We start from the raw sequence: 13,853 nt of genomic DNA on the forward strand, positions 1-13,853 counted from the left end.
TAAAAAATAATTTTGGGGGGAAAGTTTTTTTTTTTTTTTTCACGGCTCTGCGTTACAAACTGTAGTGAAACACTTGGGGGTTCAAAGCTCTAACAACACATCTAGATGATTTCATTAGGGTGTCTAGTTTCCAAAATGGTGTCACTTGTGGGGGGTTTCTACGGTTTAGGTACATTAGGGGCTCTGCAAACGCAATGTGATACCTGCAGACCATTCCATCTAAGTCTGCATTCCAAATGGAGCTCCTTCCCTTCCGAGCCCTCCCATGCGCCCAAACAGTGGTTCCCCCCCCCACTTATGGGGTATCAGCGCACTAAGGACAAATTGGACAACAAATTTTGGGGTCCAATTTCTCCTGTTACCCTCGGGAAAATACAAAACTGGGGGCTAAAAAAATAATTTTTGTGGGAAAAAATGTTAGTTTTATTTTTACGGCTCTGCACTATAAACTTCTGTGAAGCCCTTGGTGGGTCAAAGCGCTCAAAACACATCTAGATAAGTTCCTTAGGGGGTCTACTTTCCAAAATGGTGTCACTTGTGGGGGGTTTCAATGTTTTAAGCACATCAGTGGCTCTCTAAACGCAACATGGCGTCCCATCTCAATTCCTGTCAATTTTGCATTGAAAAGTCAAACGGCGCTCCTTCCCTTCCGAGCTCTCCAATGCGCCCAAACAGTGGTTTACCCCCACATATGGGGCATAAGCGTACTCAGGACAAATTGTACAACAACTTTTGGGGTCCAATTTCTTCTCTTACCCTTGGGAAAATAAAAAATTGGGGGCGAAAAGATAATTTTTGTGAAAAAATATGATTTTTTATTTTTACGGTTCTGCATTATAAACTTTTGTGAAGCACTTGGTGGGTCAAAGTGCTCACCACACCTCTAGATAAGTTCCTTAGGGGGTCTACTTTCCAAAATGGTGTCACTTGTGGGGGGTTTCAATGTTTAGGCACATCAGGGGCTCTCCAAACGCAACATGGTGTCCCATCTCGATTCCAGTCAATTTTGCATTGAAAAGTCAAACGGCGCTCCTTCTCTTCCGAGCTCTGTCATGCGCCCAAACAGTGGTTTACCCCCACATATGTGGTATCGGTGTACTCAGGACAAATTGTACAACAACTTTTGGGGTCAATTTTCTCCTGTTACCCTTGGTAAAATAAAACAAATTGGAGCTGAAGTAAATTTTTTGTGAAAAAAAGTTAAATGTTCATTTTTATTTAAACATTCCAAAAATTCCTGTGAAGCACCAGAAGGGTTAATAAACTTCTTGAATATGGTTTTGAGCACCATGAGGGGTGCAGTTTTTAGAATGGTGTCACACTTGGGTATTTTCTATCATATAGACCCCTCAAAATGACTTCAAATGAGATGTGGTCCCTAAAAAAAAAATGGTGTTGTAAAAATGAGAAATTGCTGGTCAACTTTTAACCCTTATAACTCCCTAACAAAAAATTTTGGTTCCAAAATTGTGCTGATGTAAAGTAGACATGTGAGAAATGTTACTTATTAAGTATTTTGTGTGACATCTCTCTGTGATTTAATTGCATAAAAATTCAAAGTTGGAAAATTGCGAAATTTTCATAATTTTCGCCAAATTTCTGTTTTTTTCAAAATAAACGCAGGTACTATCAAAGAATTTTTACCACTATCATGAAGTATAATATGTCACGAGAAAACAATGTCAGAATCACTGGGATCCGTTGAAGCGTTCCAGAGTTATAACCTCATAAAGGGACAGTGGTCAGAATTGTAAAAATTGGCCCGGTCATTAACGTGCAAACCACCCTTGGGGGTAAAGGGGTTAATAAGATGTGTAGTAGAGGGGTGACAAGGACACTAAACTTCAGGAGGGCAAATTTCCAACGGATGAGAGATGATCTTGGTGCAATTAACTGGGACGATATCCTGAGACATAAAAATACACAAAGAAAATGGGAGACGTTTATTAGCATCCTGGATAGGACCTGTGCACAGTATATACCGTATGGGAATAAACATACTAGAAATAGGAGGAAACCAATATGGCTAAATAGAGCTGTAAGGGGCACAATAAGTGACAAAAAGAAAGCATTTAGAGAATTAAAGGAAGTAGGTAGTGAGGAGGCATTAAATAAATACAAAAAAATAAATGCTGTAAAAAAACAAATTAAGGCAGCAAAGATTGAGACAGAGAGACTCATTGCCAGAGAGAGTAAAAATAATCCTAAAATATTCTTTAATTAAGTAAATAGTAAGAAACTAAAAAATGATATTGTTGGCCCCTGGGTGAAATGGTGGATGAGGATGAGGACTAAGCCAATATTCTAAATGACTTTTTTTCATCAGTATTTACACAAGAAAATTCCATGGCAGACAAAATGACTAGTGATAAAAATTCCCCATTAAGTGTCACCTGCTTAACCCAGCAGGAAGTACGTCGGCGTCTAAAAATCACTAAAATTGGTAAATTTCCAGGCCCGGATGGGATACACCCCCGAGTACTGCAGGAACTAAGTACAGTTATTGATAGACCATTATTTTTAATCTTTAAAGACTCTATAATAACAGGGTCTGTACCACAGGACTGGCGTATAGCAAATGTGGTGCCAATATTCAAAAAGGGAACAAAAACTGAACTCGGAAATTATAGGCCAGTAAGCTTAACCTCTACTGTGGGTAAAATCCTGGAGGGCATTCTAAGGGATGATATACTGGAATATCTGAAGAGGAATAACCTCATGACCCAGTATCAGCACGGGTTTACTAGGGACCGTTCATGTCAGACTAATTTGATCAGTTTCTATGAAGAGGTAAGTTCCAGACTGGACCAAGGGAACCCAGTGGACGTAGTGTATATGAACTTTTTAAAAGCTTTTGATACGGTGCCACACAAAAGGTTGATACATAAAATGAGAATAATGGGGATAAGGGAAAATATGGGTAAGTGGGTTAAGAGCTGGCTCAGGGATAGGAAACAAAGGGTGGTTATTAATGGAGCACACTCGGACTAAGTAGCGGTTAGCAGTGGGGTACCACAGGGGTCAGTATTGGGCCCTCTTCTTTTTAACATATTTATTAATGACCTTGTAGGGGGCATTCAGAGCAGAATTTCAATATTTGCAGATGACACTAAACTCTGCAGGGTAATCAATACAGATGAGGACAATTTTATATTACAGGATGATTTATGTAAACTAGAAGCTTGGGCTGATAAATGGCAAATGAGCTTTAATGGGGATAAATGTAAGGTCATGCACTTGGGTAGAAGCAATAAGATGTATAACTATGCGCTTAATTCCAAAACTCTGGGCAAAACCGTCAATGAAAAAGACCTGGGAGTATGGGTGGATGACAAACTTAAATTCAGTGGCCAGTGTCAGGCAGCTGCTACAAAGGCAAATAAAATAATGGGATGCATTAAAAGAGGCATAGATGCTCATGAGGAGAACATAATTTTACCTCTATACAAGTCACTAGTTCGACCACACTTAGAATACTGTGCATAGTTCTGGTCTCCGGTGTATAAGAAAGACATAGCTGAACTGGAGCGGGTGCAGAGAAGAGTGACCAAGGTTATTAGAGGACTGGGGGGGTCTGCAATACCAAGATAGGTTATTACACTTGGGGCTATTTAGTTTGGAAAAACGAAGGCTAATGGGTGATCTTATGTTAATGTATAAATATATGAGGGGACAGTACAAAGACCTTTCTGATGATCTTTTTACTCTTAGACCTGAGACAGGGACAAGGGGGCATCCTCTACGTCTGGAGGAAAAAAAGTTTAAGCATAATAACAGACGCGGATTCTTTACTGTAAGAGCAGTGAGACTATGGAACTCGCTGCCGTATGATGTTGTAATGAGTGATTCATTACTTAAATTTAAGAGGGGACTGGATACCTTTCTGGAAAAGTATAATGTTACAGGGTATATATACTAGATTCCTTGATAGGGCGTTGATCCAGGGAACTAGTCTGATTGCCGTATGTGGAGCTTACTCTTTGCCACATGGGTTTTTTTTTGCCTTCCTCTGCATCAACATGTTAGGGCATGTTAGGCTATGGGTTGAACTAGATGGACTTAAAGTCTTCCTTCAACCTTAATAACTATGTTACTATGTTACCTGCATATAGCAGCCGTGATATGGTTGTACCCCTGAGGGAGCCACATCTAGTGGCGATATGCATGCGGTCTCTGCTCCCAGTGTCACAGCTGTTATATACAAGTCTTTTTGGCTTTTTAAATGTTTTTATTATGTATGTCTTCATCTGTTTTATGACTAAAGATTTTTCGTCTGTTTAACAAAATATTTTGATCCTGACTTCCGTGCACACTTCTTTTGTCTAGTCCTTGTTCACACCAAGTGTGTAGTCGGTGATCCTATTATAATATTAGTGCCCTCAGTTTTTCTCACAATTTAAACTGGTGACAACGTCACTTTAAAAGAAAACAAACTGCAAAAAGCTCGAAAGCAAGTCAAAGTCTGGCAATGGCCATATCACTTGAGACCTGAGTCCCGAAATCCAGCAGGTTTGGATTTTTGGTGACAGCTGTGTTGCTGTTGCATTGCTTTACATGGCCACATTGACAGTCATTAGATATAGTGCAGCAGTGCAACATTGCTTGGTCCTTGTGCCACCAAAGATTCCATGGCACAAGCCTAATTCATGCATTTTGAGGATTGTAAATAAAATGGCACAATGAAGATTTCTAAAAAAAAATAAAATAAAATTAAGAATTGTTAGTTTTGGAGAAAAACAAGTACTAAAACAATCCTTGCATGCCAGTAGTACTGCCCTCAGAGCTAGTCATGTTCACAATTTGCAGGCATGCCTAGCCCAAGTTTTGGTGTGGCCATATGAACCTAGTCTTATAAACTTTCCCATCAGAATAAGCTTACTGATGGATTCTCAGTTAACTCATTCTGCAGGCAGCAATAGACAGTGCAAGGCTATATAAGGCAAATGGTTCACATTTTTTTTTGTAAAAAAAGTGTTTTGTAGCCACAAATACAGGCATGTAAGTAAAAAAGAAAAAAAACAAAACAAAAGTGTCTACTATATATTCTTTAACCTGTTTTCAAACATTTCTCCCAAGGACCAATGCACGATGTTTTGTCTTCCAGACTTTAGTTATTGATCGTGTTGGACGTCGTGTGCTGGTGATGGGAGGGTACAGCTTGATGTCTTTGTGGGCAGTAGTTTTTATGGTGGCCTTATCTCAGCAGGTACAAACTTTTTTTTATTTTTTAAACAATTGGTGATTATGATGAACTTTAGTATAAGTATAATGTAAAGATATTATATTTATTTACAATTATTCTCATACCTAAGAACGATAAATCCAGTTTACAGTTAGATCTCTTTTCGCCTGTAAGTGTAAGATAGCCAATCATAAATATCCTTGTGCCTGACACATATTACAGACTAGGATTTATTCTTTTAGGCTGTGTTACTGGAAAATATGATGTGTTATTATATAACACTCTATCCAAGCATAGTCTAGGGTCGGCGTACTGAGTTCTGACATACTTTAGATTGTATGATGGTGCAGATCAGTGTAAAATGAGCTGTATAGACTGCCATGTTATGCTGCTGTAGCCACATGTATAAGCCACTTGTATACATATACAGTAGTGTTTACTAAGTCCATCATGTCACTCATACTGTAAAATCACCCGGCAACTCAGCGTTTTTCTTATTTGTGATCTTTCAGCTTGCTGAAAAAATTATAATTCTCGGCAGCACATGTGTAAAAATGTGCTGCCGAGAACAATAGCAGCCTATGCGCATAGATCCAGCTATTACTGATTGTTCTGTGCATATCAAAAGCGGTCGGCCTGTCTGAAGTATACTGATATTCATTGAAACTATTTTTTGCTACTGAATATTTACGGTAATCTCTTTTAGCCTAAACAAAAGTTTCCTGTTTACTAGGAACACATTATATGGATGCCGTATCTCAGCATGGTCTGTATTTTTGCTTATATCCTGAGCTTTGGAATTGGTCCAGGTAAGCATAGTACTGCTGTACTTACATAATATGGAAGACAAATGTCCTACCGGGCACATATTTAAGCATAGAACCTATACATCTCCTTTACTTAATCCCTTAGTGACAGAGCCAATTTGGTACTTAATGACCAGGCCAATTTTTGCACTTCTGACCATTGTTACTTTATGAGGTTATAGCTCTACAGTCATGGACAAAAAATTTGAGAATGAGACAAATATAATAATAATAATAATAATAATCTTTATTTTTATATAGCGCTAACATATTCCGCAGCGCTTTACAGTTTGCACACATTATCATCACTGTCCCCGATGGGGCTCACAATCTAGAATCCCTATCTGTATGTCTTTGGAATGTGGGAGGAAACCGGAGTGCCCGGAGGAAACCCACACAAACACGGAGAGAACATACAAACTCTTTGCAGATGTTGTCCTGGGTGGGATTAGAACCCAGGACCCCAGCACTGCAAGGCTGCAGTACTAACCACTGAGCCACCGTGCCGCCCAAATATTAATTTTTCCAAAGTCTACTGCTTCATTTTTTCTAATGGCAATTTGCATATACTCCTGAATGTCAGAGTGATCAGCTTAACAGCAATTACTGTACTTGCAAAGTCATTATTTGCCCAGAAAATGAACATTAACCCCCAAAACACATTTTAACATCATTGCAGTCCTGCCTTAAAAGGAGCAGCTAACATCGTTTTAGTGATTGATCCATTAACACAGGTGTGGGTGTTGAAGAGGACAGGGCTGGCGATCAATCAGTCATGATTAAGAATGACATCACCGGACACTTTAAAAGGAGGCTGGTGCTTGGTATCATTGTTTCTCTTCAGTTAACGATGGTTATCTCTAAAGAAACATGTGCAGCCATCATTGCACTGCACAAAAATGGCCTAACAGGGAAGAGCATCGCAGCTACAAAGATTGCACCTCAGTCAACAATCTATCGCATCATCAAGAACTTCAAGGAGAGAGCTTCCATTGTTGTCAAAAAGGCTCCAGGGCGCCCAAGAAAGACCAGCAAGCGCCAGGACCGTATCTTAACCCCTTAGCGACCGCCGATACGCCTTTTAACGTCGGCCGCTAAGGGTACTTAAACCACAGCGCCGTTAATTAACGGCGCTGTGGAAAAAGTCCATAGCGCCCCCCAGAGGCCGATTTTCTCCGGGTCTCGGCTGCCGAGGGTAGCCGAGACCCCAGAGAACATGATTTTTAACCCACCCCGCATTTGCGATCGCCGGTAATTAACCGTTTACCGGCGATCGCAAAAAAAAAAAAAAAACGCGATCTCTTTTTAATTTCTCTGTCCTCCGATGTGATCGCACATCGGAGGACAGAGAAAAGGGGTCCCAGGTGGCCCCCCCAATACTCACCTAGCTCCCCCGATGCTCCTCGTGTCTCCCGGTGGGCGCCGCCATCTTCAAAATGGCGGGCGCATGCGCAGTGCGCCCGCCGGCCGGCACCGGGAGAATCTTTGGGGTCTCGGCTGCCGGGGGTAGCCGAGACCCCAAAGAGCATGATCGGGGTCGGTATTACCGACCCCTGTTTTGCAATCGCCGGTAATTAACTGTTTACCGGCGACCGCAAAAAAAAAAAAAAAAGTAAAGTGTAATTCTCTGTCCTCTGATGTGATCGCACATCAGAGGACAGAGAAATAGGGGGATTCAGGGACCCTAGCATACTCACCTAGGTCCCTGGATCCTCTTGCTGCTCCTCCTGGCCGCCGGCAGGAGAACAGCAGTTGGGGCTAAAATTAGGGTTAGGGGTAGGGTTAGGGTTAGGGGTATGGTTAGGGGTAGGGTTAGGGGTAGGGGTAGGGCTAGGGTTAGGGCTAGGGTTGGGGCTAAATTTAGGGTTAGGGTTGGGGCTAAATTTAGGGTTAGGGTTGGGGCTAAATTTAGGGTTAGGCTTCTTTCACACTTACGTCGGTACGGGGCCGTCGCAATGCGTCGGCCCGACATACCGACGCACGTTGTGAAAATTGTGCACAACGTGGGCAGCAGCTGTAGTTTTTCAACGCATCCGCTGCCCAATCTATGTCCTGGGGAGGAGGGGGCGGAGTTACGGCCACGCATGCGCGGTCAGAAATGGCGGATGCAACGTACAAAAAAACGTTTCATTGAATGTTTTTTTGTGCCGACGCTCCGCCAAAACACAACTGATCCAGTGCACGACGGACGCGACGTGTGGCCATCCGTCACGATCCGTCGGCAATACAAGTCTATGGGAAAAAAACGCATCCTGCGGGCACATTAGCAGGATCCGTTTCTTGTCCAAAACGACGGATTGTGACGGAATGCCAAACGACGCAAGTGTGAAAGTAGCCTTAGGGTTAGGGTTGGGGCTAAAGTTAGGGCTAGGGTTGGGGCTAAAGTTAGGGTTAGAGCTGGGATTAGGGTTAGGGTTTGGATTAGGGTTGGTATTAGGGTTAGGGTTGGCATTAGGGTTACGCTTGGGATTAGGGTTAGGTTTGGGATTAGGGTTAAGGTTAGGGTTGTGATTAGGGGTGTATTGGGATTAGGGTTAGGTTTGAGGTTAGGGTTGAGATTAGGATTAGGGGTGTGTTGGATTTAGGGTTTTGATTAGGGTTATGGTTAGGGTTGACATTAGGGTTGTTTTGGGGTAAGGGTTGTGATTATGGTTAGGGTTAGTGATTAGGATTATGGATCAGGTTGGGATTAGGGTTAGGGGTGTGTTGGGGTTAGGGTTGGAGCTAGAATTGGGGGGTTTCCACTGTTTACGTACATCAGGGGGTCCCCAAACACGACAGCCAATTTTGCGCTCAAAAAGTCAAATGGTGCTCCCTCCCTTCTGAGCTCTGCCGTGTGCCCAAACAGTGGGTTACCCCCACATATGGGGCATCAGCGTACTCGGGATAAATTGGACAACAACTTCTGGGGTCCAATTTCTCTTGTTACCCTTGTGAAAATAAAAACTTGGGGGCTACAAAATCTTTTTTGTGAAAAAAAAAAATATTTTTTATTTTCACGACTCTGCATTCTAAACTTCTGTGAAGCACTTGGGCATTCAAAGTTCTCACCACACATCTAGATAAGTTCCTTGGGGGGTCTAGTTTCCAAAATGGGGTCACTTGTGGGGGTTTACTACAGTTTAGGTACATCAGGGGCTCTGCAATCGCAACATAATGCCCACAGACCATTCTATCAAAGTCTGCATTCCAAAAAGGCGCTCCTTCCCTTCCGAGCTCTGCCGTGCGCCCAAACAGTGGTTTACCCCCACATATGGCGCATCAGCGTACTCGGGATAAATTGGACAACAACTTCTGGGGTCCAATTTCTCTTGTTACCCTTGTGAAAATAAAAACTTGGGGGCTACAAAATCTTTTTTGTGAAAAAAAAAAATATTTTTTATTTTCACGACTCTGCATTCTAAACTTCTGTGAAGCACTTTGGCATTCAAAGTTCTCACCACACATCTAGATAAGTTCCTTGGGGGGTCTAGTTTCCAAAATGGGGTCACTTGTGGGGGGTTACTACAGTTTAGGTACATCAGGGGCTCTGCAATCGCAACATAATGCCCACAGACCATTCTATCAAAGTCTGCATTCCAAAAAGGCGCTCCTTCCCTTCTGAGCTCTGCCGTGCGCCCAAACAGTGGTTTACCCCCACATATGGCGCATCAGCGTACTCGGGATAAATTGGACAACAACTATTGCAGTCCAATTTCTCCTGTTACCCTTGTGAAAATAAAAACTTGGGGGCTACAATATCTTTTTTGTGGAAAAAAAAAATATTTTTTATTTTCACGACTCTGCATTCTAAACTTCTGTGAAGCACTTGGGCATTCAAAGTTCTCACCACACATCTAGATAAGTTCCTTGGGGGGTCTAGTTTCCAAAATGGGGTCACTTGTGGAGGGTTTCTACTGGTTAGGTACATCAGGGGATCTGCAAACGCAACATAATACCCGCAGACCATTCTATCAAAGCTGCATTCCAAAACGGCGCTCCTTCCTTCCGAGCTCTGCCGTGCGCCCAAACAGTGGTTTACCCCCACATATGGGGTACCAGCATACTCAGGACAAATTGGACAACAACTTTTCGGGTCCAATTTCTCTTGTTACCCTTGTGAAAATAAAAACTTGGGGGCTAAAAAATCTTTTTTGTGGAAAAAAAAAATATTTTTTATTTTCACGGCTCTGCATTATAAACTTCTGTGAAGCACTTGGGCATTCAAGGTTCTCACCACACATCTAGATAAGTTCCATGGGGGGTCTAGTTTCCAAAATGGGGTCACTTGTGGGGGATTTCTACTGTTTAGGCACATCAGGGGCTCTCCAAACGCGACATGGCGTCCGATCTCAATTCCAGCCAATTCTACATTGAAAAAGTAAAACGGCACTCTTTCTCTTCCAAGCTCTGCGGTGCGCCCAAACAGTGGTTTACCCCCACATATTGGGTATCGACGTACTCAGGAGAAATTGCACAACAACTTTAGTGGTCTAATTTCTCCTGTTACCCTTGTGAAAATAAAAATTTGTGGGCAAAAAGATCATTTTTGTAGAAAAAATGCAATTTTTTTTTTTCACGGCTCTACGTTATAAACTTCTGTGAAGCACATGGGGGTTCAAAGTGCTCGCCACACATCTAGATAAGTTCCTTAAGGGGTCTAGTTTCCAAAATGGTGTCACTTGTGGGGGGTTTCCACTGTTTAGGCACATCAGGGGCTCTCCAAACGCGACATGGCGTCCAATCTCAATTCCAGCCAATTCTACATTGAAAAAGTAAAACGGCACTCCTTCTCTTCCAAGCTCTGCGGTGCGCCCTAACAGTTGTTTACCCCCACATATTGGGTATCAGCGTACTCAGGAGAAATTGCACAACAACTTTTGTGGTCTAATTTCTCCTGTTACCCTTGTGAAAATAAAAATTTGTGGGCAAAAAGATCATTTTTGTGTAAACAAAAGCGATTTTTTTATTTTCACGGCTCTACGTTATAAACTTCTGTGAAGCACTTGGGGGTTCAAAGTGCTCACCACACATCTAGATAAGTTCCTTAAGGGGTCTAGTTTCCAAAATGGTGTCACTTGTGGGGAGTTTCCACTGTTTAGGCACATCAGGGGCTCTCTAAACGTGACATGGCGTCCGATCTCAATTCCAGCCAATTCTGCATTGAAAAAGTCAAACGGCGCTCCTTCACTTCTAAGTTCTGCGGTGCGCCCTAACAGTGGTTTACCCCCACATATGGGGTATTGGCGTATTCAGGAGAAATTGCATAACAAAATTTATGGTTACATTTCTGTTTTTACACTTGTGAAAATAAAAAAAATGGTTCTGAACTAAGATGTTTGCAAAAAAAAGTTAAATGTTCATTTTTTCCTTCCACATTGTTTCAGTTCCTGTGAAGCACGTAAAGGGTTAATAAACTTCTTGAATGTGGTTTTGAGAACCTTGAGGGGTGTAGTTTTTAGAATGGTGTCACACTTCATTATTTTCTATCATATAGACCCCTCAAAATGACTTCAAATGTGATGTGGTCCCTAAAAAAAAATGGTGTTGTAAAAATGAGAAATTGCTGGTCAACTTTTAACCCTTATAACTCCCTAACAAAAAAAAATTTTGTTTCCAAAATTGTGCTGATGTAAAGTAGACATGTGGGAAATGTTATTTATTAACTATTTTTCGTGACATATCTCTCTGATTTAAGGGCATAAAAATACAAAGTTTGAAAAATGCAAAATTTTAAAAATTTTCGCCATATTTCCGTTTTTTTCATAAATAATCGCAAGTAATATCGAAGAAATGTTACCACTAACATGAAGTACAATATGTCATGAAAAAACAGTCTCAGAATCAGCGGGATCCGTTGAAGCGTTCCAGAGTTATAACCTCATAAAGTGACAGTGGTCAGAATTGCAAAAATTGGCCTGGTCATTAAGTACCAAATTGGCTCTGTCACTAAGGGGTTAAAACTGTTTCAGCTGCGGGATCGGACTACCAGCAGTGCCGAGCTTGCTCAGGAATGGCAGCAGGCTGGTGAGTGCTTCTGCACGCACTGTGAGGCCGAGACTCTTTGAGCAAGGCCTGGTTTCAAGGAGGGCAGCAAAGAAGCCACTTCTCTCCAGAAAAAACATCAGGGACCGACTGTTATTCTGCAAAAGGTACGGGGAGTGGACTGCTGAGGACTGGGGCAAAGTCATTTTCTCTGATGAATCCTCTTTTCGACTGTTTGGGACATCTGGAAAACAGCTTATTCGGAGAAGAAGAGGTGAGCGATACCACCAGTCTTGTCTCATGCCAACTGTAAAGCATCCTGAAACCATTCATGTGTGGGGCTGCTTCTCAGCCAAGGGAATCGGCTCACTCACAGTCTTGCCTAAAAACACAGCCATGAATAAAGAATGGTACCAGAATGTCCTCCAAGAGCAACTTCTCCCAACCTTCCAAGAGCAGTTTGGCGCCCAACAATGCCTTTTCCAGCATGATGGAGCACCTTGCCATAAAGCAAAGGTGATAACTAAATGGCTCATGGAACAAAACAGAGATTTTGGGTCCATGGCCTGGAAACTCCCCAGATCTTAATCCCATTGAGAACTTGTGGTCAATCATCAAGAGACGGTGGACAAACAAAAACCAACAAATTCTGGCAAAATGCAAGCATTGATTATGCAAGAATGGACTGCTATCAGTCAGGATTTGGTCCAGAAGTTGATTGAGAGCATGCCAGGGAGAATTGCAGAGGTCTTGAAGAAGAAGGGTCAACACTGCAAATATTGACTTGCTGCATTAGCTCATTGTAACTGTCAATATAACCTATTGGTACTCATAATATGATTGCAATTATATTTCTGTATGTGATATAAACAACAGACAAACACTAATAAAACCAGAGGGCAGCAGATCATGTGAAAATAAAATTTTGGTGTCATTCTCAAAACTTTTGGCCATGACTGTAGAACGCTTCAACGGATCCCACTGATTCTGAGAATGTTTTTTCATGACATATTGTACTTCATGTTAGTGGTAACATTTCTTCGATATAACTTGCGTTTAATTATGAAAAAAAACAAATTTGCCAAAAGTTTTGAAAATTTTGCAGTTTTCAAACTTTTCATTTTTGTGTCCTTAAATCAGAGACTGGTGTCACACAAAATAGTTAATAAATAACATTTCCCACATGTCTACTTTACATCAGCTCAATTTAGGAAACATAATTTTTTTTTGTCAGGACAGTATAAGGGTTAAAAGTTGACCAGCGATTTTTCCTTTTTCCAACAAAATGTACAGAACCATTTTTTTTAAGGACCACATCACATTTGAAGTGAGTTTGGGGGGTCAATGTGACAGAAAATACCCAATGTGACACCATTCTTAAAACTGGTGCCTAAAACCACATTCAAGAAGTTTATTAACCTTTCAAGTGCTTCACGAGAACTAGAGCAATGTGGAAGGAAAAAATGAAGATTTAACTTTTTTCACAAAAAATTTACCGTATATACTCGAGTATAAGCTGATCCGAGTATAAGCCGACCCCCCTAATTTTGCAACAAAAAACTGGGAAAACTAATTGACTCGAGTATAAGCCTATGCAGCAGCTACGGGTAAATGTTAAAAATAAAAATAGATACCAATAAAAGTAAAATTAATTGAGACATCAGTAGGTTAAGTGTTTTTGAATATCCATATTGAATCAGGAGTCCCATATAATGCTCCATAATGTTTATGATGGCCCCATATAATGCTCCATACAAAATAGGCCCCATATAATGCTCCATACACTTCATTATGGCCCCATAAGATGCTCCATACAAAATAGGCCCCATATAATGCTCCATACAGTTCATTATGGCCCCATAAGATGCTCCATATACAAATATGCCCCATATAATGCTCCA

General features: G+C 41.4%; 1 protein-coding gene across 3 annotated transcripts in view; it reads left to right on the forward strand.

Moving 5' to 3' along the window:
- LOC138670044 (solute carrier family 2, facilitated glucose transporter member 11-like) overlaps nucleotides 1–13,853 on the forward strand; it is a 193,736-nt gene that overhangs the window by 168,481 nt on the left and 11,402 nt on the right. For all 3 annotated transcript variants that reach the window (XM_069757045.1, XM_069757054.1, XM_069757036.1), the window contains exons 9-10: nucleotides 5,105–5,206; nucleotides 5,916–5,991. In XM_069757045.1, coding sequence (XP_069613146.1) covers nucleotides 5,105–5,206; nucleotides 5,916–5,991 — 178 coding nt within the window. The remainder of the gene's footprint in view (nucleotides 1–5,104; nucleotides 5,207–5,915; nucleotides 5,992–13,853) is intronic.

The sequence above is a fragment of the Ranitomeya imitator genome, chromosome 1 (assembly GCF_032444005.1).
Source record: "Ranitomeya imitator isolate aRanImi1 chromosome 1, aRanImi1.pri, whole genome shotgun sequence".
NCBI lineage: Eukaryota > Metazoa > Chordata > Amphibia > Anura > Dendrobatidae > Ranitomeya > Ranitomeya imitator.